Genomic DNA, 27,713 nt, shown 5'->3' with positions numbered 1-27,713 from the left:
GAACACAGCTCCCCACACCCCTTCAGCTCCCTAACTAGATGAAGCACAGGCTGGCACCAGACCTGTCCTCGTGCTTCCTGCCATGGAGGGTCCTATCTCAAGTCTCAGGCTCACAGGACTCAAAGCTGGGGAGTCCCTGGGGCTCCTCTTGACCTCATTTTGCAGAGGAGGAGACTGAGGGGTGGGGAAGGCAAGATACCAGCCCCAGGTCCCATAGCCATGACAAGCTATGGGACTGAGACCAGACCCAAGAGAGGCTGGCCTCCACTTCAAGTCCCCAAACTGCCAGGTGGGGCTTCCCAGGACTGACCAAGCACAAGCTGGTCCCGTGGCAGTTCCCAGGTGGAATCGTAGGGCAGCTGCATGGGGTCCACATAGATGTACTCATGGCCATCAGAGCTCACAGACTCAATCACCTTCCATCGAATCTCATAGCGTGGCTTCTGCAGGACCAGGACCAGAGCATCAGACAGGCTCTCTGCACTTGAACTCACTAGGTTCAGACTCAGAGGGCAAAGGAGCCAGTAGGCCCTGAGGCCCAAGAGGGGCAGGGCCAAACTAAGTGGCACAGCAAGTCAGGGCATTCATGGGCTCAGGGATAGGTACCCAGGGGCTCCAGGGGGAGGAGGGGGTGGCAGAGGAGCCATCGGGGTATGACAGGCTGAGGAGCAGCTGACAGCCAGGGGCCTGGCTCATCAGAACCACCTCAGCTGCCTCTCTTGGAGCCTCTGTGGCTCCTCAGGTGGGAGTGGAGGAGCAGGCAGCCTGGACATGGTCCCTCCCGACATGAGGTCGTCCCAGAGGGAATCGCAGAAGGATGGAACTTATTGAATGTTGAATAAGGTGCCTAATTCATAGGATTGAACTCAGAATGATAGAATCCAGGGGGACAGTAATCCTAATTTGGGAATCTTAACATTTTGGGATTATAAAGTGGTTAAATCTCAGGACATAACATTGCAATTATAGACTAGTTGAGAGGATCTGAACGCATCCATAGGAGTCTCCATGGGTGACAGGGACAAGCTGGACATGAGGTTAGAGCAGAGCAAGACCAGGGGATCCTGGATAGCTTGGATCAGGCCTGTGAGCCCAGGCTGCTGCCGGTGGAGGCAGCCCAGAGACCCTGAGCTCCATGCTGGGTCCACCTATGGCCACATCCTGCAGCATGGGGTGGAGACATGCAAACCCAGGGTACCAACCCCTACTTGCTAGGCGAGAATGGGACTCACCTTCTGCCAGAGCATGATGAGGATGATGAGGGAGATGATTGTGAGAACCACCAAGGCCAGGATGGCTGAGATCACCACCACCTTGAAGGGAAGGGCTGGGGACAGAGACCAGAGCAGGTCATGAGCAAGCAGGGAACTGGGTAGCTGCTCTCCCCTCTCCCACGGCAGCCATCAAAATCCCTTCCTACCCATTGTGCCCAGACAGAGGTCCCACGTCCTCTATGGCCTAAGATGTCAGATCCTCAGCCTCTTGCTCTGGGCCACATCTTCAGCCTCTCTTATGAACCTCACCACCCCTAGTGTCTTCGGCCCCTCCAGGGTTAGTATTACATTTCTGCCCCAGCTCTAGGCTGGGTGCAAATCCTTTTCTGGGTTCCTATCCATTGCCTGGGTCTCCTATGAGACTAGGAGCCTCTGAGGGCCGTGCCCTTGTTGGGCGTCACAGCAGGTCAGAGCTCTAAGTTCCACGCCTGACCAAGTGGCCAATGGACACCATGACCTGCCACTGAGGGAGTCACAGGCTGAGCCAGCACGGCCAGATGAATTCAGACTCAGCAAGGAGCCTGCTCCCCACCACCAACCACCCTTTTCCACCCCAGAGCCCATCTAGGAGTGGACAGTGATGGCAGTTAATAGGGCTAGCAAGGCCCCGTGGTGCCTATGCCTACTCTTACCCAAGACCTCAGCCTCTTTCCTCCCTGGCCACCCCAGCCAGACCTTCATCTCCCCTGTCCTGCCCCACTGGCTACCCAAGTGTCCTTTGGGAATTTGGTTCTTCCTCCTCTGTCCCCTTCCTGCCCTTCTCTCATCCCCAGGGAGCCCAGTCCTTCCTCATATCCTCCTCAGGGTCACAGACCCACACCTCTCTTCTGCTCCCTCTCTCCAGCAGTCTCACACATCCAGGGTCTGGGAAAAAAGCCTGCATCCTCTAGGGAGTCCTCTGAGTAAAGAGGAGCTGCCATACAACCATCTCAGTCCCCGGGGTTAGGATGCGTGACATCTGCCTCTACAGGTGTACTTCTGCCTTCACTCAGAGCTGATGTGCAGGTCAGGATGTCCACACTGTCTACCCAGGTACCCACCTGCTCAGGCACGTGTGTACATGCACAGGAGGGTTGATGCAATAGGATATTTTTAAAAACCCACCCACACTCAAAGGACAGGTACAAGAGGCCGGTATGCTCAAAAGACACGCACACGTACCAGGTCACTAAGCCTGCCTCAGCACACAAGTGTGCACCAAGCCTTATGTGCACCTCAGATCCCTGCTTGCTCTGGAGTCTGCCTACCCCAATAGCTCCACTCCTTCCCACTTCCTTCCTCTTTTTCTCCCCACCCCATACCCCAAAATTCACATGCACTCCCTGCTCCAGGCAGCCTGAATTCCTTTACTTTCTTAGAACCTGCCCTGCCTCCAGGCTCTTGCCCAGTCCCCTCCTTCTGACTGGAACACTTCTGCTCACCAGGCTAATTTAAAGTCACCCCTCAGGTTTGACCCAAAGGACTTTTTCCCAGGATATTTCCTCAATCCTACAGCTGGCCTCTTCGCCCTCCAGGCTTTCTCCCCAGGGTGGTGATCCCAAGATTGCTTATTCCCACCACCTTGTCCCCTGATCTTAGGCACTAGGAGGACATCAAAGCTGATCCTCTGACCTCAAGAAGTTGGGCCCTCATAACTATTTATTGAAGAAGAAAGGTGAATGAATGAAGTGCATTCATACAAGGGTACACATACACAAGAATGGGCAGCGAGACATGCAAACACATCTGTGCACTGCTAGGACTGTTCACATGTGCAAGATTTGTGCATGTAGGTGTCCCTTCTAAGATATATGCACTGTACAGCAGGCATATGTGTTCAAGTATTGTGCTCACACATTTTTCCAGAAAAGTGTGCTGCAATGACATGCTTACAGACACGCACTATGACACCTGACATATATGCACAGGAATTGCACATGTATTTTTTGTACCCATGTATGGGGTTTTATACACAAGCCTGGGAATTGGGCATGCTGTACATGGCTTATATACATATATTCTGTGGGTTTACACACAGAGACAAGCTTCATGCATGCTTGGACACATGCTTACAGACATATACTCTAGCTTTATTCGTGTATCTGGGCTTAGGCATTCTTCAGCACAAAGTTTACAAGTATACACATAGAGAGTTTGCACCTGTGCCCTGGGATCAGGCCTGCTCATGGTCAGGGCTTCCAACATGCAGTTTACATTCTCTCTGTAGAAGCAGACTGTGCTGCTCAAACCATGGTTTCTACACTCGTGTTTGTACACGTGTGCCCATTATGTATTGTGTATGGTGCAGAGAAACATATTCTGATGGATTTCACAAAGCTCCCGTGTACCTAGGGGTATGCTGACTTGGCCTGTTGAGGGGGCATGGGCTCAATCCCCAAGTATGGCAGGGTCAAGGTGGGGGTGAGCTGGGGAGACTCACAATGCGGCACCACGGTAACCTCCTGCACATCCTGGCCCAGTGGGTTGTGCAGCATGCAGCGCACCGACAGTGGCTGATCCACGTGGCGCAGGCGCAGCGTGCTCACCACCTCATATTCCTGCTCCTCCGCCCAGTATGTCACATTAGTCTCCAACTGGCTTTCCTCCTCGGAACTGTTCCCCAGCGGTGTGGGCGGCAGCTCGCGTGGACACCTATCCAAAGAGACCAGGATCGACTTGCAGCCTCACCTTTCTGCAGAGGTGGAGACTGAGGCCAAAAGCAGACAACACCGCATAGTGGAGAAGTGCATGTCCAGTTCCTGTGACCAGCTGCCTGGTCCTAAGTGGGTTCCTCCAGTGATTCTCTAAACTGATCAGTAGGTGGCGCCTCCGTTCCAGAATTGAGATCCCTGGATTGCAAAATCCACTCCTCATTTTGACCACCAAGGTGACAAACACAGTGTGTTGAGATAGAATCAGAACCTCAACTCAACCCTGCCTCTAGCCACTGAACCACCATGAGCCCTAGTCAGAGGAACAGAACATCTACTGGGTGGGTAAGGTCTTTCTGGGCACAGACCCTCCACTGTACTGAGCAGAGGATAGCCCAGGTGTCAAGGTAAAAAAGAGACAATTTGGGCTGGGGAATGTGGCTCAAGCGGTAGTGCGCTCGCCTGGTATGCGTGCGGCCCGGGTTCGATCCTCAGCACCACATACCAACAAAGATGTTGTGTCCGCCGAGAACTAAAAAATAAATAAATATTAAAAATTCTCTCTCTCTCTCTCCTCTCTCACTCTCTCTTTAAAAAAAAAAAAAAGAGACAATTTAGATCATGCAGAGCATCTCCAAGGAGGTGATGGAATGGTGTTCTAGGGTGTGGCTCTAGTTTGGAGCAATGTGAAAGAGGAAAGGGCAGACTAGTGAGTTCCATTGGGTCCTTCTAGCTGGGGTACCCTAGGAGACTAAGGTCCAGGATCTGCTCACCTTTTGAGGTCTCTGCAGGTAGACCAGGTGATATTTGGCTGGGGCATGCCTCGGCCACGACAGCGGACTGTCTGCTCCCCGTTGGCAGGGTGACTCTCGCTCAGCTCCAGCACACGGACAGGGACTGCATGGGGGAAAGTCCAGGATTAGGAGGAAGGTGGGAGGTGAAAATAGACCTCAGGGAGACCTGGCCCAGAGCCTCCATCAGGGTGAGGGCTACAGACCTCAGTTGAACACTAAATACCAGGGATCCCTTGGAGGAAGCTGGTGGATCTCCCCCTGGGCTACTTCAAAGGGAAAGTCTCAGTAGGGGGCTAGTCTGTCCTTAACACCTCTCTGAGACTTGCTCACCTTCATTTTAACAAAGAGAGAACAGGCCTCAAGCTCAGAGCCCTAGGCAGCCCAATTCATGAAACTGGATTGAATAACATTTGTCTTGTTTTCTTGGAGTTGATTTTAGTGGTTGCCTGATATTTATGACATGTGATGCTGATTTTCCATCTACAATTGAGAGGTTCAATTTTGCCTTTCAAAATATGTTTATTTTTAGAAAGCTAATTGACAAAACATGAAGTCATTCCCATGGCATTCCTACACTCAAGTCTCTGCAATGACTTTTCATTTAGGTCACAGTAAGAGTCAAAGTTGTACCAGACCCACAGGCACCTACACATCTGCCCTCTCCTCGCCCCTACCCCATCTCTGTTCTGACCTGATCCCCTGCCACTCTTCCTCTCTCCCTCTTCTGGCCACAGGACTTTCTGGCATTGTTCTGGCCCTTGCACTGCCAGGGGTGCCATCTTCCCAAATATCCACTTGGCTAATGCCCTCATCTTCCTCAAGTCTTTACACAAATGTCACTTCCTCAATCCAGCCAAAGCAAACAAGGTCAATACTGATTACAATATTTAAAAGTGTACCTCACCACCCCCTGTGCACTGCTCTCTCAATCTTCCCTACCCTCCTTTTTTTTTTCCCCTTCCAATAGCGCCTATTACCTTCTCATCTGTGTTATTTGCTGGGATTTCGAGTCCTTTTGTTACATGTTTGTCTTCCCCCAAAGGCAAGGCCTTAAGAACTTCCAACAGAGAAGCATATTGTAATTGCTTAATAAATATCTACTGGATTAGTAGTATCATATAAATGGACTATGAGAAGGAAAAATCATGCCATTGGGACATGAATGCCCAAGGTTTTGGAAAACACCAGTCTAGCCTGATGGCCTCCCTTTACATTTGGGGAAAATGAGGTCCAAAGAAGGGACACAGCAGGTCAATGGTCCAGATCCCTCTCCAGCCCCTCCTATGGGTGGGAGGACAGTACAGGAAGAGGAAATGGGGACAGGGAAGAAGGGAAGAGGGGACTGAGGTGGTCCTCACCATTGACCTGCAGCTTGAAGGAAAGCTGGGCCTCAGCATCCTCATGGAAGGCCCGCATGGTATAGTAGCCAGCCTCTGCCACCTTCACCCGCACCAGCGTCAGTTCCGATACATACCTAGGAAATCAACAGGCCAGGAAACCCACTCACTGTCAGAGCTGAAAGAACTCCCCCACCTCCCACCTTCTTTATACAGACAGGGAAAACAAAGCCCAGGGAGGAGAGGGGCTTGCCAAGGTCACACTGTCAGAACCAGGACTCAAACCTAGTCTCCTGAGTCCCCAGTTATAAACAATTCCACTAAACCAAGAAGGGGACAGAAGGATTGGGAGGTTGGGGGGGGGGGGTGCATGATTCCCTCTCCCTCCACAGGAGGGGCCTAACATGTTTTATTCTAATTTATCGTTTCTCTGTTAATCTCCAGCCTTGGGGACATCACAGGTGGTAGTGAGTGGCCCTTCTGGCACTGTCTTTCGGTAATCCTGTTTCTGTTTCCCCCACTGACTCAGAGACCCTGGGCATACTGAAATTCTGCCCCGGTCCCTGCAGTATCCCAGTGTCTGGCACCAATCCTGGCACGCAGTAGACTCCCAGGAAAGGTGGACCTAGGTTTGTCGTGGGTCTGTGGGCTGCTTGGTAGCTGCAAAACTTCAAAAAATGGAGTGGGTAGCAGCTGCTCACCGGGTCTCAGACACATTGCGCGTGGACAGGGCGATCTCGCCGGCGCTGGAATCGCCCAGGGTGCGGTTGTCCTTGAACCACAGCACAGTAGGTGGCGGGTAGGCTTCGAACACCACTTGTAGTGTCCGACTCCTGTGCAGCTCAGCAATTTGTATAGCGCCCAAGTCTCCCAGAAGCCGCACGTAGCCGCTCTCTGCAAGGTACAGCTATTAGGGGCCGACCCTGGGGGCGGGGCTATTCCCAGGCACCAATGGGGTTGCACGTCCCAGGGGCGGAGCTCCTGGAGGAGGGGCATCAGCTGAACTGCAAAGGAACCTAGACTTCTGGGGCAGAGGTTTCAGGCTTTAGGAAGTCATTCAGTGAAGGACTAGGGTTGAAGTTGGGGCTGAGGACGAATTTGGCTCTGATATTAGTGTTGGAGCCAGTTTTGAGGTTGAGACTGCAGTTGTAGTTCTCTTGTTCGGTTTGGTTTTGTAACTGAGGTACATTGGAGTCTCAAACCAGGGCCAAGGTTGAATTTGCAGATGGGGCTGCCCAGGCCTGTGATGCGTTTGGGATTACAGATCAGATTGAGGCTAGGGTTCTGGCTAAGCAGAAAGTCTACTTTTGGATTAGGGTTGAATCAAGCTGACACTGCACTTTGGTTTGGATTTAACCCCAGAATTGGGGCTTTGACTGGCACAGAGTCTAGTGCTGAACTGGAAAATGGTTGATTGTACCCTAGGGCTGTGCCAGGCTCTGGGTCCAGTTCAGACAGGGGTTAGGAACTGATTCCAAGGCACCCACCGACCACAGTGACATTGATGGCCTTTTCATCTCGATGGTCATTCACACTCTCTGACACATTGCAGATGTAGGTCCCTGAGTCATCCAGCTCAGCACTGGGGATGTGCAGGATGGAGCGAATGTGGGAGGGCACATCAAAGAGGAAATCTGTCACTGGCTCTACGAGGCGCCCACTCTGCAGGAACAAGTGGGGCAGGTTCTCTAAATAAGCAGGGGTCCATGAGAAGTCAGTCTGCAGGCTGAGCTATCCATCCTTGCCTGGTCCCTCCCCCAACCGTGGCCCAGCATTACCTCCATGCGGGGGTAGGTCCACTCAAAATTGACCACCTCATTCCCCGTCACAATGCACATGATGGTAATGTTCTCACCCTGGCGAACCACAGTCTGCACTGCATTCACTGAGACATTGATGGAGGAAACTGGAGGAAAGAGAGGGGCTTAGGGCTGGGGAAATCACACCAGCCACCAGTACTTCAACTTGGGCATGGGGTAGGGGTATACAGAGTGAAGCATTGACTGATAGAAAATTCATCCATTCAAAAAAAATATTTATTGAATGCCTGCTATATGCCAAATATTTATTTTAGGCACTGGGGCTACAACAATGAATACAACAGACAAAACCTTTGTCCTTGTGGCGCTTACATTCTAGAAGGGGTAACAGTCTAGAAATTAAAGTATCCTCTGGTGATCTAAGTAGAGGAGAAATTTACTGAGCACTCCTATTATGCCCTGTAACTTCTATTTTTTTTTTTTTGTTTTATTTAACTTCCACAATAATCCCATAACGTGGGCAGTAATTATCACCCTCTTTTATGAAGGAAGAAGCAGGTTCAAGGGATTATGGGCATTGTGCAAAGTCATTCAGATGGGAAGTGGCTGAGCTTGGATTCCAACTCAGTTGGCTCCAAAGCCTGTGCCTTTGCCCATCTAGTTACACAGCCCAGTTCACCACTGATGTGTCCCCTGACTGTAGGAAAACTCCATCCTCAATAGAAGCCTCAGTTTCTTCACCTGTAAAATAGGAGAAACACTACCTCCCTTCAAAGGTTATAGTGAAAACAAATGAAAAATAGAGTTATATACTTTGCAAACTGTAAAGGGCTATTCTTCTGTGAAGGGTTATATTTGCCTCTGCTGAAAATCAAGCCATAAAGGGGACTCACCCTGGAGGCTGTAGACGTAATAGGCATCGGAATCCACTTCCCTCTCCCCAATGGTGGTTCGGCAGATGTAGGTCTTGTCCTCAAAGGTACCAGAGAAGCCTCGTTGGTGGTCATAGGGGATAGGCAGCGGGATGTCCTCTTTCTTCTCATGCAGTGTCACCACTAGCTGGGGGTCTGTCACTCGGCATGGAATTGTGGTCTCAGTTATTTCCGTGAGAAAGATGAATAGGTCCTCAGGCTCCATAGGGAGGAAGCCCATGGAGGGATCTACAAGGAGTGGAGCCAAGAATGAGTGAGGGTCAGGGGACCTGGGTGTCTGGCGATCCCATGAATTGCTGTATGACTTTGAGTAAATCTCTTCCACTCTTTGGCCCTCAGTTTCCCCAATACAGGAGAAGGATGGCACTATAGTTTAAATGTTGGTCTGCTCCAAAATTCATTGAAATTCCATTGCCATTTTAACCCCAAGAGGGCTCAATGGTTGAGGTTGATGCCACTAAAAAAGGGTAAGTTTGCCAGGCATGGTGGCACATGCCTATAATCCAGTGACTTGGGAGGTGAGGCAGGTGGATTGAAAGTTCGAGGCCAATCTCAATAATTTAGCAAGACACTCAGCAACTTGGCGAGACCCTGTCTCAAAATAAAAAATAAAAAGGGCTGGGAATGTGTCTCAATGGTTAAGCATCCCTGGGTTCAATCCCTCATACCAAATAAAAGGTAGGGGGGCAAGTTTAGTGCCCTCTGGCTCTCTCTTGCCTTTCTGCATTTTTTGATGAGATGATATAAAAGAAGTCCTTGCCAGATGCTGATTCCCTTGATATCGAATTTCCCATCTTCCAAAATTGTTAGCCAGTACATTTATGTTCATTATAAATTACCCAATCTCAGGTACTATTTTACAGCAGCAAAAACATAGTAGCATAAGAGACAGATGCTCAGAGCCCATTCCAGCTCTAACATTTGATATTGACAATACCAGGGTAAGAAAGCAGACAACCCACAAGTTGAAGTATGGCTGGTACCTGGAGCTTGGAGAACAGGGAAGATGAGACATGGGGGCCAAGGGGGAACAGACAGCAACCAGCTAAGAATACAGAGTTCTTGGGAGGCAGTAATGGGGTTGGCTGACAAGGAGCAGACTGATATTCAGGCCAATGTGTGGAAATGAACACCCTGCTGAACTAGAGTTCATGATTCGTCTGCATTTCTAGAATGGCTGCATTTCATGGTGCCAATCAAGCAATCTCTTGAACTTCCCCTGATACCTTCAGTAAATGGGTGGCCATGCAGGTGGGAACCCTTACCGGGCACAAAGATGTAGAGCCGCTTCCGCTCACTGGGCTCCCGCCCAAGGGAGCTGTTGTAGGTACAAAAGTACTCTCCTGTGTCACCTCCAGTGACATTGGCCAGGGTTAGCATGCTGGAGAAGGTACCCTCCTGGGTCCTGGACACTTTCTGCTGAGGCACCTGAGATAGCCGTTCCCACACCACTGGAGCTGAACCCAGGCAGGTCAGAACAAAGGTACTTGAGAGATTAAGTACAAGCTCTGGCCCCAGGGGCATGATGGTCAGGCCCTGGGAGGTCTGTGGACCTAGCAGCATTAGCATGGGCAGCAACAGCAACTGGCCTGGAGAGAAGACATCAGATGTCAAGGCACAGGGGCCTCAGCACGCCCCCTTGGGCTGCCCAGGGGCATGTGTGCACAGCCCCCAAGTCCATGAAAAACACATCTCCATTTCCAACACAGACTGGAACCCACTGCCCATGGTTCTAGAGCCTGCTCACCCAACACCAGGCCCCCAGGTACTCCTGACCTTTATCTCAGTCCCTTTAAACCCAGCCTCTGAGTTCTCCAGCAGTAATGCATTCAGGCAGCAGGCAGGGAAGGAGTCAGGAAATCCTTGGGAAGCAATTCCCAGGCCTCCAGTTCCTGCATTGCTTCCCAGGTCACTTTCTGGGCCTCTTCCCCCTGCTGCCCTCAGCTACCTAGGTTCCCATGAAGCCTAGAGGTGGCCCTGCTTGGAAGAAGGTGAGCAGGAGGTACTCAGGTAAATTAGAGTGAAGTTGGGGGCTTCAAGGGGCTGGGATGGGGGGTGTGCTTGTGTCCAGCAATTGGTTCTCCCATCCCCACCCTTGCTCCATGACATCTTCTGGGGAAGGATTTTGTAAGCCACACTCCCATGCTTCCTGGGGATGAAAATCCAGAGGGGGCCCAGATAGGTGGGCAGTCAGGCAGCCAGTCCCTCTAACAGTCACCGGACCCACCCCTGGAGAGCTGAAGGCACATATCCAGCCAGACTGAGGAGAAATGGGAAGCCAGGGTGACTGCTAAAGGGTGAGGGGTGTATGGAGGGCTAAGGAAAGAATTTGATGTGATCATTTTGGACAGAAGGGGTTCACTGAAGGTCTCGGAGCTGTGGGTGGGCGGCTGAGGGGGCATCTATATAGACCTCTGGAAATGTAGGAAATCCAGGCTCAAGAGCACTGCAGTTTTTCTGGACTTGTGTCCTTATGCTAGTACACAGCCTCCCAGGGATAGGGCCTTTCTGGGGCCCCTACCCCTGCCCCGGCCTACTTACCTCTGAGGACCAGAGCTGGCGTCACACCTGAAAGCTGCATGATGACCTGTGGAATGAAACAGGAGTCAGGACCCGGAGTGGGCAGAGGCGGTGCCAGGGCCCCTCTGGTTCCTACAGAGTAAACCCTCGCCTGAGCTCTCCATGTCCGTGGGGCTGAAGTTAAAAGCCACCTGTCCCAAGTCTGAGAAGGCACTCATGACCACAGGCCCTGTCCCTTTTTTTCTGACCCTCGTGTGGCCTTGGCTGGGTCCTACGCCTCTCTGGGCCTTAGTTTCCCTGCATGACAGTGGGGGTGGGGAGGTTGAGCTGGATAGTATCCAGGGACCCGCCATCTCTGACAACCCGTCCTCTGAGTGACAGTTCCAATACCAGGCTCTTATCTGCCAGGACAAATATTTGGGAAAGTGTGATGAAAGGCCTGGAGGAGAAGGAGGGGGGAAGCCAGAACCCAGAGAACTCCCACAGCTCCACAAGCACAACAGGAAATGGAGGCGGCTGTGGGAAGGGAAGCGGGGGAGTCAGGGCTGTGGAATGTGGGGGGTGGGCCTGGCCCCCTCTACTCAGCCCACAGCAGCACAGGGAGGCCCAGGGGAGAAGGGCCAGGGGCCAGCCCCAGAAGAGGCCCCATGGAAATTAGCAGGCTTCGAAGGTGCTTGCAGACCCCTGAAGCCAAGCTCCCCACCTCCACATCCGGTGTCCAAATGGGGAAACCAAGGCTCTGAGAAGGAAAGAAGTTTGCCCAAGATTCCACAGAAGGTCCTGTCCAAGAGGGAGACAGAGAGCTGGAAGAAACAGAGAGACAAAGACATGGGAGAGAGAGAGCAGGAGATGCAGAGGAACAGCCTGCACTAGAGCCCGGGGACAGAAGCTAGGGGACAGAAGCCAGGCCCAGAGAGACAATTGAGGTTGGGTGGAACTTTCTCGGTCCCTTCCCTTAGCAGCCTGTCATACCTTGGATCCCAAATAGTCACCAATAGCCAGGTATGCATGGTTCTGTCTGCAGCCTCGACAGGAAGTAGGCCAGAGGTAGATGGGAGTCACAGGGCAAGAAATGTGGGAAGGGACCATGTGATACAGCAACAAGGTGCCTCCTGATGCTGTGAGGCTGCAGACTTACTTTCTGAGTGGCTGCCCGCTCTGGCCACACCCAACCTGCCCCCACCTCACCATCTCAGGCTTTCTAGTTTCCAGTCCAGAGCTGGGGAGAAGGGTTTGAGCCCCCCCTCAGCACTGCCCCTTGAGCCATGGCTATCTCTTTGGGCTGAGTCTCCAACTCTCAAAGTGGAATGAAGGCAAGTGTACCACCTACCAGGGCTGCATGCACAGTTTAAGGGAGATACAGAGACCAGGGCCTCAGCTGTGGACCCCAGTCTCAATCTTCCCAAGAGCGAATCAGTGTTTCTCCTCCTCCTCCCCTCCCTTCAGAGAAGCTTGCCTGAGTCCCCTCTTGTCTTCCTCTCCCCTCTCTAAATTGCTCCAGGTCAAAGCCCAGCCCTCCTGATACCCCTCTGCAGCGCCCCCATGCCCACCCCTCCTGTGCCAGCCCTTCAGCTGGACACCAGGCCTCTTTGGGCAGGAAAGAGCAGTGCCCAGGCAGAGCAACAGCCCCCACAGGGGCCCATCTGCCCCTCAGGGGTCCCCCCTGGTTCCCCCTTCCTGCCAGAGATCTGGGCCAAAGAAAATCATTAGCAGCCCAGGTTGGGGGAGGGGGTCATCTCAGCCTCCCTGCCCCTCCTCTCCCAGCCTCCCTGGCTGGCCACACTGTTTATTATTCTAAAGGAGGAATTTGGCCGGTTGGCCAGGAGATGGGAGGTCACTGAAAGGGGGCTGGCCTGGCTCTAGAAGGCTGGGTTGGCCGTGTGGGCTGGGACCTCATGGCATGCAGCCCCTGACTCTTCTCTCCCCTCAGGCCCTCTCCTGCTGGGCCTGGGGCTGGGCGTGGCTTAGAGTCTCTGAGACTAAGCTAGGAGAGACTCTTCTTGAATAGGCAGCAGAGGCCCAGAGAGGCACAGAATCATGACCTAGTCACAGAGCAAAAATAGGATCCAGGCTGTGGGAAGAGGATAGGGAGGAAGAGATGAGCTCAGGGAAAGCGGAGATGCTTTGGGAGAATGTAGACACTTCAGGAGTCGTGGACTGGTTGGACTCTATGAAAGGAGCATTTTGGCTCACCTCACAGGATTTGAAACTTCTATAAGACTGAGCTGGTCCCCAGCCTTCTCTGGGACTGTTTCCCTGTTTGTACACGGAGAAGTTTGGATAGATCAGCTCAAAGAGGTGTCCCTATTTTAAGCCTTGCCTTTTTGACTGGTCAAAGAGAAGGTTCTGGTCACCATTATTCTCAAGAAAGTGGGGCTGGTCAGAAGGGAGGGCTACGCTCCTAAGGACAGAGTCACATGAGAATCGATAAACCCATCTCACTCCGTGCACCAGATGACTCTGACCATTTGGTCACTGACTTGCTGTATGGACTTTGACAAGTTGTTTCCTTCTCTGGGCCTCAGTGTTCCCATCTATACAATTAGGATTTACACACAATCTTTCAGTGGACTTCTAGCCAGATGAACTGGGGATATGGAACCTTGCAGTGGAATGAGGAAAGACACAGGGGCAGCGAGCTAGAGATCCAGAGATTGGATGCACCAGAATGGGGATCAGGGCATCCAGACATGACCTTGGACCATCGGAATGATTCTGGACCCTGCCAGTGGTCCACTCAATGCCTGTGGACCGTTTTGTGCTTCCCAGAGGCTGCTGTGGTCTTAGGACAGGCAGCTGACTTGGGGTGGCCTTTTGCCTATGACAACTTCCCTTCAGAGAAAGGGGCTCTGCTCCAGGTAAGAGCCACATAGGATATTTTCAGTGCCAGCCTTCCCTCCTACAAACTCTAGAACAGCACAGCCATTGTCATCAGGGAGCGGGCACCCACCACCACCACCACCTACCACACTGTCCTGCTGGGAGTTCCCTGGAGCAGAAAGGGGCAGGGTCCTTAAGCAAACACTGTGCCCAGAGAGATGTGCTGTGCGTCAGGAAGCCCTAAGGATCCCTCTATGCAAGGTTAGAGAGACACAGGTCCAAAGATAGGGTCACCGCCCAGCTCCTCAGTGAAATGGAGGTCCCTTAGGGGAATGGACTGAGGGTCCCAAGTCCAGGACAGCACGTTCGGGGAATCAGTGGCAGCCCCAGCCTTCCCTCCTCCAAGCACACACAACTCCCCACCCCTTTCCCACCGCCTTAATCTAAATAAATCCAGTCCATCTTGGCCACATCCGCCAGCAGCGGCTTCCCTCCCTCGGGGTCCTGAGGCTCCCACGACATAAGCAGGCAGGGGAGGGGGCCCCACACGGGGTGAGCACAGAGCACAGATGGCTGCCTACGCACTCGCTCACACGCTCCTAAAACACACGCAGGCGCTCACCATGTGCATGCCCGTACAAAACACATGTCACAGGGTTCCTACCACAGCACTGACTGCTGCCTGTGTGCTCTCCAACATGCCCACTGGAGATGCACCATGCCTAACAGATCACCCATGTACCCAGCATATGTGACAGTGCAAAACTGTGTGCACATGGGTCCCAAGCACCCCTGAAATCACATCCATACAGATAAGCCAGAAAGACCCAGGATGTTGTGTAGTGCTGAGCCCTTGACATATACAGACTCATTTAATCCTCAGTCAACTCTGAGATAGAGACAGTGATTATTTCCATTTTAAAGGTGAAGAAACTGAGGCAGAGAAAACCTTAGAAATTTGTCTAGGAATCCAGACCCAAGGAGGGTAGAGCGAAAATGGAACTGTGTCTCCGTGCTCCATGTCATGCCACCATGCTGCTTCTGTGATCACGGCGCTTGTCTAGTTGGGGCTGGGTAGAGAGTGGGTGGGCACTGGTGGGAACAGATGGAGCGGGGAGGGATTTCACTGAGAATCAGCAGGACTGTGGTTGATGTTGTGGAGCTGGAGAGATAAGTTCCTGTGGGGAGCCTGCATCCCTGTTTCTGGTTTGAAATACTCGGGGACAGGAGTGTGTGTGTGTGTGCTGGGGAGATGATGCCATTTTCTGAGACGAGAATGAGACCAAAGAGCAGGATTGAGAGTTGCCACTGAGCTGGTTGAGAATGTGGAGGATCCTGTCGGCACTGGGTGGACAGAGGAACGCTCAGCCTGAAGGCAGAGATCAGACCAGAAGAAAGCCCGGCTGCAGGGGAGGGGGCGCTTGCTTGGGGCAGGCAGACTCAGGCCAGGGATGCTCTGAATAAGCAAGATGCCCGAGGGAGGAGGAGGCCTGGCCATGGGTCATGGTGTCAGAGTCTTGGAATGTCAGGACTCCACAGCTCTCAGAGATCATCTATCTGATCCAAACCCCTTCCTGGGCCCTGTTGTCCTGCTGGAGATACTGAGGCTAGTGGATCAAGGACCCGGGGTCAGACTCTGGCTGCTGCCCTTCCCTCTGAGTAGTACTATTACTCAGAAGTGTCCCCGCAGTATTCCAGCCAGACAGAGATTGGTGACAGAGATTCAGAGAAGGTTGCCAGCTAAGTTCCAGTAGAAGTGGGACACTGATTCCAGTCTCCTGACCAGGAGACTTGTCCTCTCTCCTCCACACTAGTGACACTTCATAGCCCCCAGGACAAACTTCACGGTGGGAGTATGGGAACCTGGGTTCTTGTTCCAGTTCTGTTGTCATTTGTGTTACAGTCCTGCCCCTCCCTGGGCCTCAGTTTCCCCTTCTGTACAACTTTGGGGGCTGACTCTTGCAACTCTCAGGACCCCGCTCTGGAAGGCAGCTGTGTGCAGTGGGGAGGAGGGGGGGTGCTGGGGAGGGGCCCCAGCCGGGATGTCATGACTCAGCTCAGAGAAGGCAGCCAGTCTTAGGCCTGGGAGCGTGTGGGACTCACTCCGGAGCCAGGGAGTGAGTCCTCTGCCAGCAGCTGAAGAAGACGAGGGTGACAGCAGCACAGCCTGGACTTGGCAGAAAGTCTGGCCCATGTGGCCTTCCCCAAAGGGCTGAGATGTGGGTGTGGTCTTGCAGTATGGGTCAGCGAGCCCCGAGCCCCGTCCTGGGAGGCAGGGAGGATGGCGGGGTCCAGAGCATGGGGACCTAATTACAAGTGTCAGGGAGAAACCTGATAAGAAAGGGAGGCTCCCAACTGCCCTCCTCCATCCTGTGCTCCTCTTCTATCTGTTGAAGACGGCTCAGCGTGCCACCCCTACACAGTGTGTCTCCCCAAGCCTCAGGACCACACTGAGGGCCAAAGTGAGTGAGCAACCGGGCTCAAACCACAGTTACGGGGGCTGACCCCCAAGTGCAACTCTATGCCATGCTGCTTTTAGACCCGGGGCCTTCCTAATGGCACCCCTGAACAAAACAGCACAAATTACCAGGTTGGGGCTTTCATGGGCTCTAGCTGTGGAGCTCCCCCTGGATAGAAGCACAGGGTGGGTTTCATGGACCCCCATTTCGATTCCCCCAGCACAGACCTGGCTACTCTGAGCACTCCTTGCTGGCCCCTCACTTCCAACCTGCCCGCACCCACCTGAACTCACACTCCAGCCAGAGGAACACTCTCGCTCCCTAGAACCTCTGCGGCTCTAGGGTAAAGGCCTGCTTCATAGCCCCTCCTGTAGGAGCCATCAGGCCCTGGCCCTGCCATAGTCTGTCATGACCAAAAGAAGGCGGTGCCCTCCCAGCTCCCCAGGGCCCAAGTCACTCATTCTGTGCTCCTCTCCTGGGAGGCCTCCCCAGCGACACAGTGGAAAGAAATGACCTATTTTCTGGAAGTCCAAAATAAAATAAAACATCTGTCTGGAACGGAGCTCGGCTGATAAAGAACAGACTGGTCCCCCAGCCGAGCCCCCTGCTGCGGCGCACACCCCCTCACCCATCCGAGTGTGTGCTGGGGGCAGGGAGGATGCTGGCGGCTACTTGGAACGGTGCGTGGGAAAGCGCTCAGTGTGTGCCTCGTGGCCTCTAGGGGCCCAAGGGAGGGAGTCCGGGTCCCTGTGCAGGCTGGGAACCAGCCTGGGAAGGAGGTCAGAGAGGGAGAGAGGCCCCTGCATGCCCCTGCCTGCTGCCTGCCTGGCCAGCAAGCACTTCCTGTCTCCTACAGGCGCCTTCCAGGCTTCCCCTGCCGAGCCCCCACAGCCCTGATCTGCTCTGGGCCATAGGGCCTGGCCCTGCCCAGTCTCCCGAAGCTCATTTTGGGCCCTCCCTCATCAGGCCTTTCAAAAGAAATAGGGACTTAAATGGCCTTGAAAATAACAAGAAGAATAATAGCTACCTCTGACTTAGGACTTATCACCCATCACCTGGGCTAAACTCTGTGTGAATTATCTCACTTAATCCTCAAAACAATCCCATGGCATGGTGCTGCTTCCTTGACTTAGAGATGAGGAAACTGAGGCCCAGAGAGATCAAATCACTTGCCCAAGATCACAGAGCCTGCCATAATGGCTCCAGTGTTCAATCCTGAGCAGACTGACCACCCAGCACACAGGCTCAACACCTACGTGACCACCTCTCTCAGGCAGGACACGATGAACCAGAGCCCAGCAGAGGGGACAACCAGCCAGAGTGAGACATGTTTAAGCAGTCACCAGCCTGTTCTTTCACCCTGTCTCTGGATTTCTTTCATTCCTTCACACTCTTTTTGAGCTGAGGGAAGCTGATAGTTAGAGGAGGAAACTGTGCTACATTTTTCATAGAGACCTACAATTTTAGGGATGGAAGGGGCCATACATAGCCCTAGTCGTGTCTCCCCACCCTCTCTGCAATTGCACACCTCCCCTGAAAGGGATCTCACTACCTCACCAATGGCCCCCTCCATTCTGGGGCAGCTCAGGTCCTCAGAGGTCAGACTGTCAGAGAATGTTTTTATTTCACTGAGCACAATCTGTTTTCTTGCGTCTTCTACCTCTTGGTCCTGTTTCTGTCCCCCAGCTTCTCTACCCTTATCCCAGGTTATCTTTCTTTCCACTCACTCTTCTAATACTCCCCAATCTGAAAACAAACAAAAGCCCCTATTAATTTGGAGCAGGCAGTCTGCTAAATGGGATGATCTAGGGATTTTATTTCATCCTTATAACATCCCTTAGAGGGGAACCAAGTCACTTGGCCAACAAGCAGAGGAACTATGAGCAACTGAGGTGGGTCTGAGCCTAAAATTGAATGCAAGCCAAGCATGGTGGTGCACACCTGTAATCCCAGAGGCTTCGGAGACTGAGGCAGGAGGATGGCAAGTTCAAAGTCAGCCTCATCAACTTAGCAAGGCCCTAAGCAACTTATTGAGACTCTGTCTCAAAATAAAAAATATGGCTGTGGATGTGGCTTAGTGGTTAAGTGCCTCTGAGTTCAATCCCTGTACACTCCCCCCCCCCAAGCAACAACAACAACAACAACAACAAAAAATGAATCTTACCCAAAAAAGCGAGACTACCCATCACCTGCCAGAGAAAACTCCATCCACAGAGAAACATTCCCACATGGAGCTCACCCTGACAAGGTCTGTATAGAAGCCAGGCCCCCAGGGACAGGAGGATCTCCAAGAGCAGGCTCTTTTTCCTGCCCTCACTGAGGGGCAGTGTGTCCAGGGGTCCTGCTTCAGGTTGCCCAGTAATTTAGAAGTCAACATAGGGCGAGAAATCAGAATCCTTCTGCAAAAGGTAAGCATATAGGGTTGAGGAGAGGGGTCCATGTGGACGACAGCCTCTGTCTGGCCCTGTCCCTAGGGCATCTGAGGTAGAGCTTCCAGGCAGTCAGCCTAGGTGTGTGGCCAGCTCTGCCACAGGCTGCCCCTGAGGCCCCAGCACCCCTCTGCCCCACTCTGAGCTCCAGGCCTCTGGGGCTGCAGAGTTGCAGCCTTCACCATCCCTTGGCTGCCCTCCCTGCCCCCCTACCCTTCAGAGCCTCATCTCCGGCCGGTGCCATGGCAACGGAGAGCACCAGGCCCTGGCAGCCAAAGGAGCCCCCGAGAGGGGTCTCAGGCTGAGGCGGGGAGGGGGGTGCAGCAGGCGCAGACAAGCAAACCTTCTGTTCCTCGGGCTGCTGCCAGCCTGGGATCAGCCATGAGCCGGGCTGGGGGCCACAAATAGAATGCTTTCTCAGAGCCAAGTGGCCAGGGGGCAGGCTGGCCTTGGGGCCTACTCATACTGACCCACCAGCACGCAGCCTTCCCCCACCAGACCAGAGCCTGCAAATCAGGCAGGGGTAGCTGGCTAATGAGGAAACCTGCCATTAGTCGGTGCCAATTATGGAACATTGAGATTCCCCTCAGAGCCCTCCCAGGCCGCCGAGAAGCTTCCACGTCTCGGTGACCTCTCGCTTTCTCAGCATCTCTTCTCCTACCCCCTTCTTCAGTCTTCACCCTCTGATTCTCCCACTCACTGTTCCTTAGCTTCTCTGAGACTCCGTCTCTGACTTGCCTTTGAGCTGTCAAGGCTCTTGATGGAGTTAATACAAGCAAATGTGCAGGACGGGGCCTGGCCCACGGCCCTCTGCAAAGCCTGAGGCCATCTTCTTCTTATTCATTCACTCACGGGAGAATCAGTCATTCACTTAGTCAGCACACAGCTGAGACCCCACCAGGCCAGGCTCACCAACAAGGCATGCATGTGACATATGAGATGGCCCAGGAAAACTCTCCCAGAGGGGCTCTCAGGAAGGGGTAGCTGCTGTTTTTATTGACGTTGGCAGCAGCATCCCTTCCTAGTTCACTGGGAACTCGTTCACTAGTTCACTTCCTAGTTCAGCAAGGAAGGACACACTCGGTGGCCAGCCTAGGACCAGAAGCCAGATCCGATGACTCTCAGTGCACTGTCTGCCAACTGGCTCTTTCCTGTACCTTTGTCTTAGTCCCACAATTTGACTCTCCACAAATCAGGAAATATACCTAACAATTATCTGAGATAGCTCCATGTTCCTAAAATGAGATTAAGCCTACAGTAGGTGCTCAATAGATGCTTACAGAGCATGGGTGATCAAATGGCTGTGTAGAATGGGCTCTTGTAGACCTCAGGCCAGGGGCCTCAGCTGCCCCTACTAACCCAGGATTCACTAGGCTTGGAAACTGGGATAGGCAGGCAGTGGTGACCTTTTCCCTTCAGGAAGGAAATGGGACAGGCTGATTAAGGCAGAACAGACACACAGGACCTTAAATCTAATAGACTATGCCTGATGCCACCCAGGGCAGAAAAATGGCACGGGAGCTCAGCCAGGCTGGGAGCAGCAGGTCTAGTCTCCTGGGCCTAAGTCTAGTTCTTCTGTCTTGTTACTGTGTGACTTCCTGAGTTTAACTTCTCTGAGTCTCAGTTTCCTACAAGATGACATAAGAGACCTCCTTTTCCACTGCTGTGAGGAGTAGAGATGACAAAGAGCCCTCAACACATAATAGGTGCTCAGTAAATACTATTGCAATTGTATGATTAGTTCAGTAGAGAAGGAGAGTAGGGCTTCCTGAGGGAGGTGGCCTTGAGCTAGGCCTCTAGGGTTCAGTTGAGCTGTTTGGCAGACGATGCCAGTGTGGGGCGTAACATAGGACTCCGTGTGAGCAGTCCAGGGAGGCAGGAGTGGTTGGGCATCTGAGAGAATTGATAGAGAGATCAGTTAGACCAGAGATTGGGGTTCTTCAGCAAAGAGGTAGATGAGGGGCAGGGAAGGAAGCTAACCTTTGGGAAAGGTTTGGGGTGCTAGGTGAGGATTTTGGCTTTGCCCTGGAGACACTGTGAAGCCAACTTTTCAGGGCATTGGTGATAATGGTGGGCACCTAGCCTCTACTGGGATCATGCTATAACACCAAGCACTATGGGGGTGGGGAGCCCCACTCAGGACAGTGACATAAGTGGGTTGGCATTTTGTGGGAGGCTATGGATTGGGATAGGGGCAGGGAGTCAGGGAGGCCAATTCCCAGGATGAGGCCCCACAAACCTATCCTGAAGCCCCTGGCAAGACCAACTACATTACTTCCGGGGCAAGTGCAAAAGAAAAATAAACAAGCATCCTGGTTGAAAAATATTAAGAATGACAAGACAGTGACCACTGAGCCTTAAACCAAGTGCACATTCTTCTAAACATGGGGCACTGATGAAGCTGAATGCTCATGAGGTCACCCTGCTCCCTGGACGAAAGTGAAAACCATCTGTCCGTCTGTCCATCCCTCCATCCAGCCATCTCCCAGTGCCTCTCCTTCTCTGCCCACGGCTGCACTATGCATTCAGCAGATGGATCTCGGGCTGGATAAGGAACCCAGTACAGGCCAGATGGAGTAGCCCACAGTCCATGGGGTCAAGGCTAATCCTTTCCCTCAAGTCCAATGCCCTGGGTTAAGAGAGGCCAGGCTCCTGTGACGTGTTTATAGAGTAGAGCCCTGTCCCTCCAGGGAGGACTGGAATTCTCTGCCCCTCCACGTGCACTTAGGCTCAGACGCCGGTGGGATCACAGCTCTTGGGGGTTCACTTTCCAGGAAAGAAAAGTAAGCAACAGAGTGTGGTAAAGCAGCCCTCAGAGTCTGGAAGGGACTCTTGGGAGCTGAAGGCAAAGTTGGCTGGACCCCTGGAGCCCTTGAACTTCTCCCTTGCCCTCCCTCCTCTTTAAGAGGAAACCCTGGCCAGAATGGAGAAGTGATGTGACCAACGGTTCCTGGCCCAGAAAACTACCCCACGGGGGTTCCCAACCTTCGTCAAGATGGCTTTACTTCCCTTCAGTCCAAATCGGTCCCTTAACTTCCCCCAGCGAGACCAGAAGCTGAGCACTGGACGACATATTAGGTCTTTAGAGGGGTGGTGACGATACAGCAAAGGGAAGATAGGTCCCAGGCTCGGCCATCACCCTCGGCTTGCACAGCCTGTGGCGCATCCCTTCTCCTTCCTGGACCCAGGGAAGTCAAACCACGTGACCCCAAAAGTCCTTTTCATCTCTTGACATTCAGGAACTTCCTGACCCTCTGGCCTTCCCAAGGGACAGCCCTCTCCATCATAGGGCGGAGAAGCTCGTACCTCCCGCAGATGAAAGGTTCGGGCACCTGAGACATCAAACAGCCTGATCGGAAGCAGGAGAAGCGAGGGTATTAATGCAGTGAAAGCAGTACACTTTGATTTTCAAAGTCCTGTACCAGGCTGGGGCGGGGTACCCCAGAAAGCCCCTGAGTGGGTGGAGCACTGGAGCAAGGGTTGGGGGTTCAGGACATTCTTTTCTAGATGTTCTGAACCTGAAGGCTAGAGAGGGACATGAAGTGGACTTGTGCACTGGAAGCAAAAATTGTGTCAGTTCCACACCTACTCCCAACAGGGCTGGGTCTCTGTGTCCACTCCTTCTGTCACCTCTGGAGCCCATAACTGATTTGGGTTAAAGCCTTACTTTCTCTTGAAATGTGAGCCGATGGGGTTTGTCAGTAGCCCCAGGACCACTCCACCAAGTGCAGGAGCTGGGCTGAGCACCGCACCCATGCTGTCACCTCCTGGAGTCCACTGACCCTAAAGGTCATCCACATAGCCTCTAACAGGCCTACCTCCCAGACTTCTGTTGCTCTTAGTGTCCCAGGGAAACGAGCATGTGGACTCTGCAGGAACAAGTCCTCCGAGCTCTCTGAGAAACCAAATGCATTAAGGGGCCCCTGCAATCGTTAGAAAGTTCCTCCTCGTATTGCCGGTTAGGATTTTCCATTAGTGGCCATTGATCCTGACCTCTTTCTGTAATGTGTAGACAAAGGGTAAGGGGAAAAAACCCTTTCATTTTGAAGTTAAATATGCATGGTCTCCGCATACACTGCGGAGCTTGTGCTGCTGCTGATCCGGGCCAGCATGGCTTAGAATCCTGGAATTGTTCTGGGGCTGGAAGGGAGCTTGGTGATGGTCTGGGTCATGCTCCTTGTTTGACTTATGAGAAGACTGAGGCCCAGAGAGGGACCGACTTGCCCAAGGTCACATGGCCTTCCAGGGTTGATGACCCCCAGTGGAATGCTGAGGGGGCCCCCACAGCTAAGGCGCGTCCTCAGAGTCTATGCTGGGTCCAGGGCCCCACCCAGCCTCGTGTCACAAGTTTCTAGAGTCAGAAATGTTTGCACGCAAATCCCAGCTCCTCCACTTCTGAGCTGTGTGTTTCTGGGTAATTGACTTAACTTTTCTGGGCATTTCTTCATCAGTAAAATGGAGAGTGTTTATATTGACTCCCAGAGGTCATTATAATAATCAAATTAGTCCAGCAAATATTAATTATGAGCTTACTAATTGCCAGGCATGTTCTAAGTAAGTGCTGAGGAACACAGCAGTGACCTCTGAGGTAATGGTCACAAACACAATTAAAATGCACGTAGCTGGCTCCTCCTGCATACACTGCACCCTAGCTGTCAAAGCTCTGACCCTTAGAAGAGATGGAGACCCTTGACCCTCCCTCCCCTCACCTCTGATGAGGAGGACTGTAAAAACAACTTCATCCCAAAGACCCACTGCCCACATGGTTCTGAAGCATCTGTAGGAAATGGAGGGGGACTCAGGGCTGTCTAGGGGTCCCCTCATTCCTCCCTCCCTCTCCAACATACTTCATAGCCTGTCCTGAGCAAAACACCCATAGTCCCTTCCTATAGCTCTGAAGTGGTCCCAGGTACTGCATAAGGTACCAAGAGGACAAAGCAAGCCTTCGGAGTGTACGTGGTGTCCAGGCTGTTCTATGGGCAGGGGTCATTGTGGGCTACCATCCTTAACATAGCCAAGTGGTCCTGTGCAAGAGGCGGACAGAGCAGCCCTCTCTTGTCAGCAGCCCCAGGACCACCCCACAAAGTGCAGGAACTGGGTGAAGCACCTCACCTACGCTGTTACCACCTGGAGCCCACAAACTTCCCTGTTGCTCACAGAGGAGGAAACTGAGGCCCAAAGAGGCAAAGCACTGGCCCACAGTCACCCATTCAGCCAGAAGCCAAATGAAGTAAGGGCACAATCATCTGGAGCCCAAGCTTATTGGTATTCATTGGCAGTGTCCTCCACCTCCCAGATAGGAAAGCAGCCAGAGAGGGGACACAGGGGTTTGAGGTGGACCACTCCGAGGATGTCAGTTGAGCCAGGGTGAGCCCTGGGCTCCTGACTCGGAATGCACAGTGCTCGCTGCTGCCTGCCCACATCTGTGGGCAATTACCAGCCCAGCTCTTCTCCCACAGAGGAGGGAGGGCTGCCTGATAACTGCTGTCCGACCAGATGCCTCCTTCTTCTCTCAGAACCAAGCCAGGGACTGGGCAGACCTTGCAGCAGTCAGACCAGAGGCTGCACTTTGAGCCGGGGCAGGTGCTGAAGCCAGAGGCAGCCTCTGGGGAGCGTGAAGGACTACCTGCTGACCAGGGGCTCCCTGCACTGTGCTGGGGTTAAGCCTTTGGGTTCAGACAGACCAACTCTTCTCACTGCATGACCTGGAAAATCATTTAACCTCTCTAAACCTCAGTTTCCTCATCTGAAAAAATGGGTGTAGTAGCCACCAATTTCAGAGCCTTGCTATGAGGATTATAAGGTAGGTGTGGTAGAGGCTTTTGTGGTGGGTGCTGGTGATAGGTCCCCCAGTGCTGTTGTGGCTTTAGGGTCTCCTGCCTGGAGATAGGGCAGGACTGTGTGACCTCAGAACATCTTGTTAGAGCCCTCTGTGAATTCTGGGGGTGGCAGAGGCTGGCAGAGACACTCCTTCCTGCTTGTGATAAAGAAATGCCATCTGGAGAAGCTACCTGATAACTCTGGAAGGAAGGCAGGAGGCCTGACCAGAAGGTTACTAGGGACATAGGACAGCCAAACCTGGAGTCTGAAAAATCTGATGTGCAAACAGGATATAAACAGCAACCAGGCTCCAGCTCCAAGTGCAGGGCAGGGCCCCGGAGGAACCAGGAATGCTGCCAGGAAGAGGTGGGGCAGCAGGGCCTTGGGGGAGGAGGAGGAGGGCAGATGCCCGCAGACAGGTTAGTGCCAATTTCTTCTGAATGGTCCGGGATCTGACTGGGAGGAACCGAAAGCCCACGTCTGAGCTGGGTGTAGCGGCACACACCTGTCATCCCAGCTACTCAGAAGGCTGAGGCGGGAGGATCTCAAGTTCTAGGCCAGCTTGGGCAACTTAGCAAGATCCAAATAAAAATTACAAAGGACTGGGAAGGTAGCTCAGTCGTAGAGTGCGAGCCCCAAGTTCAACCCCTAGAACAATCAATCAATCAATCAATAGATAGCCCGATTGGAGTAACAGGGTAGGAGAAGGTTCCTGTCTCCTCAGGGTCTGCCACTTACTAGCTGTGTGGCTACAGTTGCGTGCTGCTGCGTGGCTGCTCATGTGTAGAGCAGAGGAAATACAGTCCCTGCTCTGGTGAGCATCACAGGAGATATTCTCAGAGTACTGGGCACAGGCCTGGCATGCAGTAAGTGTCAATCAGTGGCAGCCACTGTTAGGAGGTGGGGCTTCCTACAGGCACTGGAGAGCCACAGATGGGCTCTGGGCAGGGAGGTGGCGTGTCCGACTCCTGTTTTATGATGGAGCTGAGAAGGGGCAGAGTCCAGAAGGAGGAAGAGAGCGAGAGGCTGAGCAGAGGCCTACAATGGGAGGAAGGACCCCAGTGGCAACCCTCTTCAAAGAGGAGCCTCCAGATCTGACAGCTGGGTCAGGACTGCTGGGCCTGCGCTAGGTCAGTGGCTGAGGCCCCTTGGACTCAGAACTTTCCCAGCGGCTGGGGCTTTAGAAGGACGACTTAGGAATCTGGAAAATTTGCAAATCCATTTAAATCCCCAAAGGTTGCCTGGCGGCTGACTGGCCTAGAGCCAGGCTGATTCTTAGGATCAAAGCTTGGGCCAAGGGACAGAGACTAGTCCCTGAGGTCCCCGTACCTTGCTAAGTTTCTTTCTAGGTATCCTGCGTGCCACCTCCCAATTCCCCACCCCTGCCCCTCTGTGTTCCCTCACACTCACACACACCATAGACTGTGATGGACACCAGAGGCCCTGCTGGGCATTCAGAGTCTCTGGGGGCTGTTGTCTTGAAGAGGGCAGGGGGCAGCAGTGCCTGCCTCCCTCGGGGTGGGGAGGAGAGACCTGACTCCTCTAGCCCTGACATCGCCAGCAGCCACCCAGCCTCCGCCCATCTGGTTTTGTTAAAAATATTTTCCATTCTTTTTTATCTACCCAAAGAGGCACTGGCTGGGACAAGGGGACAGGGCATGGGGTTGGGGGTCTCCCCTCTCCCTCACTTACCTCTCTGCTCATGGTTTCTGTTGTGGGCAGGGTCCCAGGCTGTGGGCTGTCACCCCCTCCAGGAAGTCCGCCTTACTGCCCTCTCCCAGGTATCAGAAAGACTTTGCTGGACCTGAGATGGGCAACAGCTGGGTTGAAGGGCAGGCAGGAGCCTTGCAAGCTCCCTGAGACGCAGGAGAGCGGGAGGGGGTGCTGCACGGGTGAGGAGCGGGCGGCCTCGCCTCACTCCCAAAGCATCCTTAGGGAGGAGCAGAGTTGCCAGGAGGGGCCGCCCTGAGTCTGGCCGGCGGTGTCCGCTGGGCACAAGCTGCTGCGGGGTGGCTGGTCTGAGGGGCCTGGCTCTCTCCTCCCTGTTGGTCTCCTCCTCTCTGGCTCCAAGTTGCTTACAGAACGATCTAGGGTCCCAGCTAGGTGGGCAGGGACTGCCACCGCGGGCAGCCCCCGGAGCTCTCACCACTGTGGGCTTCCCTGCCCCCCCCCACTTTGGGGGAAAGGCTGCAGGGCCGCCTCTGATTGGCCCAGCTGGGAGAAGGGGGGCGGTGGGGCCGGGAGGGTGGACGCGTGCGTCTGTTTTCAATTTCAGGGTTTTTTTGTTTTCTCCCTCTTTCTTTTTCCCCAAGTTTCTTGTTTTTCTTCCTCTTTTCCCTCTGCTTGCTCCCTCCCGTCGCCTGCTCTCTCAGGATGTGAGGGGATGTTTAGAAATTCCGCAGCCCACGCCAGCCACTGAGTCACTTTTATTAAAGAGTAGCCCAGCTTCACTGCCTGGTGCCTGCCTCTGGTGGCAGCCTCCCCTTTCGATGGCAAGGGCACCTGGAGGTGCCCTTTCTCTGTGCCTCAGTTTCCCCATCTGTAAAGGAAGCTCTGATGCTGTACATGGCTGCTTCAGGGGACTTTCATTCATTGAACAAGCATACTGAGCTCTCACTGTGTGCTAAACAGTGTTGGGTGGGGGGATACAGCGCAAGACAAGGCCACTAGGCAAGCAGTACCCAGCTAGAGGACAGGGGCTGAGAGTGCACTCAGAGGGACAGCTAACTGAGGTGCATTTCTGAGAAGAGGGGACTTGGAAGAGGTAGAAACACCCTCCAAGATGATCAGTCACTCTTTAGAAGAATCCAGAGAACTGGCACAGTGAGAACAACTTGCCCAAGGTCATCACGTTTCCCCAGATCTTCAGGCATATTCCCTTCAGCATCTCAAAGACCCTGGAACCAGGAAGGGATTATTTGCCCTGTTTATTGCAAGG

The 27,713-nt window shown here is 53.2% G+C and overlaps 1 protein-coding gene across 3 annotated transcripts in view; it reads right to left on the bottom strand.

Moving 5' to 3' along the window:
- The window catches only part of PDGFRB (platelet derived growth factor receptor beta), a gene marked incomplete at its 5' end in the record, with an annotated part of 36,929 nt that extends 9,983 nt beyond the window's left edge, over window positions 1-26,946 (bottom strand). Inside the window, 13 exons of one of the 3 annotated variants that reach the window (XM_081286679.1) lie at window positions 311-443; window positions 1,233-1,327; window positions 3,694-3,905; window positions 4,678-4,801; window positions 6,057-6,172; window positions 6,737-6,929; window positions 7,523-7,697; window positions 7,814-7,941; window positions 8,689-8,955; window positions 9,993-10,316; window positions 11,269-11,314; window positions 16,171-16,373; window positions 26,468-26,946. In XM_081286679.1, the coding sequence (XP_081142805.1) occupies window positions 311-443; window positions 1,233-1,327; window positions 3,694-3,905; window positions 4,678-4,801; window positions 6,057-6,172; window positions 6,737-6,929; window positions 7,523-7,697; window positions 7,814-7,941; window positions 8,689-8,955; window positions 9,993-10,316; window positions 11,269-11,308 (1,807 nt within the window). Of the gene's footprint in view, window positions 1-310; window positions 444-1,232; window positions 1,328-3,693; window positions 3,906-4,677; window positions 4,802-6,056; window positions 6,173-6,736; window positions 6,930-7,522; window positions 7,698-7,813; window positions 7,942-8,654; window positions 8,956-9,992; window positions 10,317-11,268; window positions 11,315-16,170; window positions 16,374-26,467 lie in introns of those variants that run through there. The other 2 variants (XM_081286678.1, XM_081286680.1) reach the window with 2 other exon arrangements.
- Between the last annotated feature and the right edge of the window lie 767 nt (window positions 26,947-27,713).

The sequence above is a fragment of the Spermophilus citellus genome (genome assembly GCF_964194105.1).
Source record: "Spermophilus citellus genome assembly, chromosome: 1".
In the NCBI taxonomy this organism is placed as follows: Eukaryota; Metazoa; Chordata; class Mammalia; order Rodentia; family Sciuridae; genus Spermophilus; species Spermophilus citellus.
The sequence above is the reverse complement of the archived record's forward strand: the minus strand, read 5'-3'. Positions and strand labels throughout refer to the sequence as shown.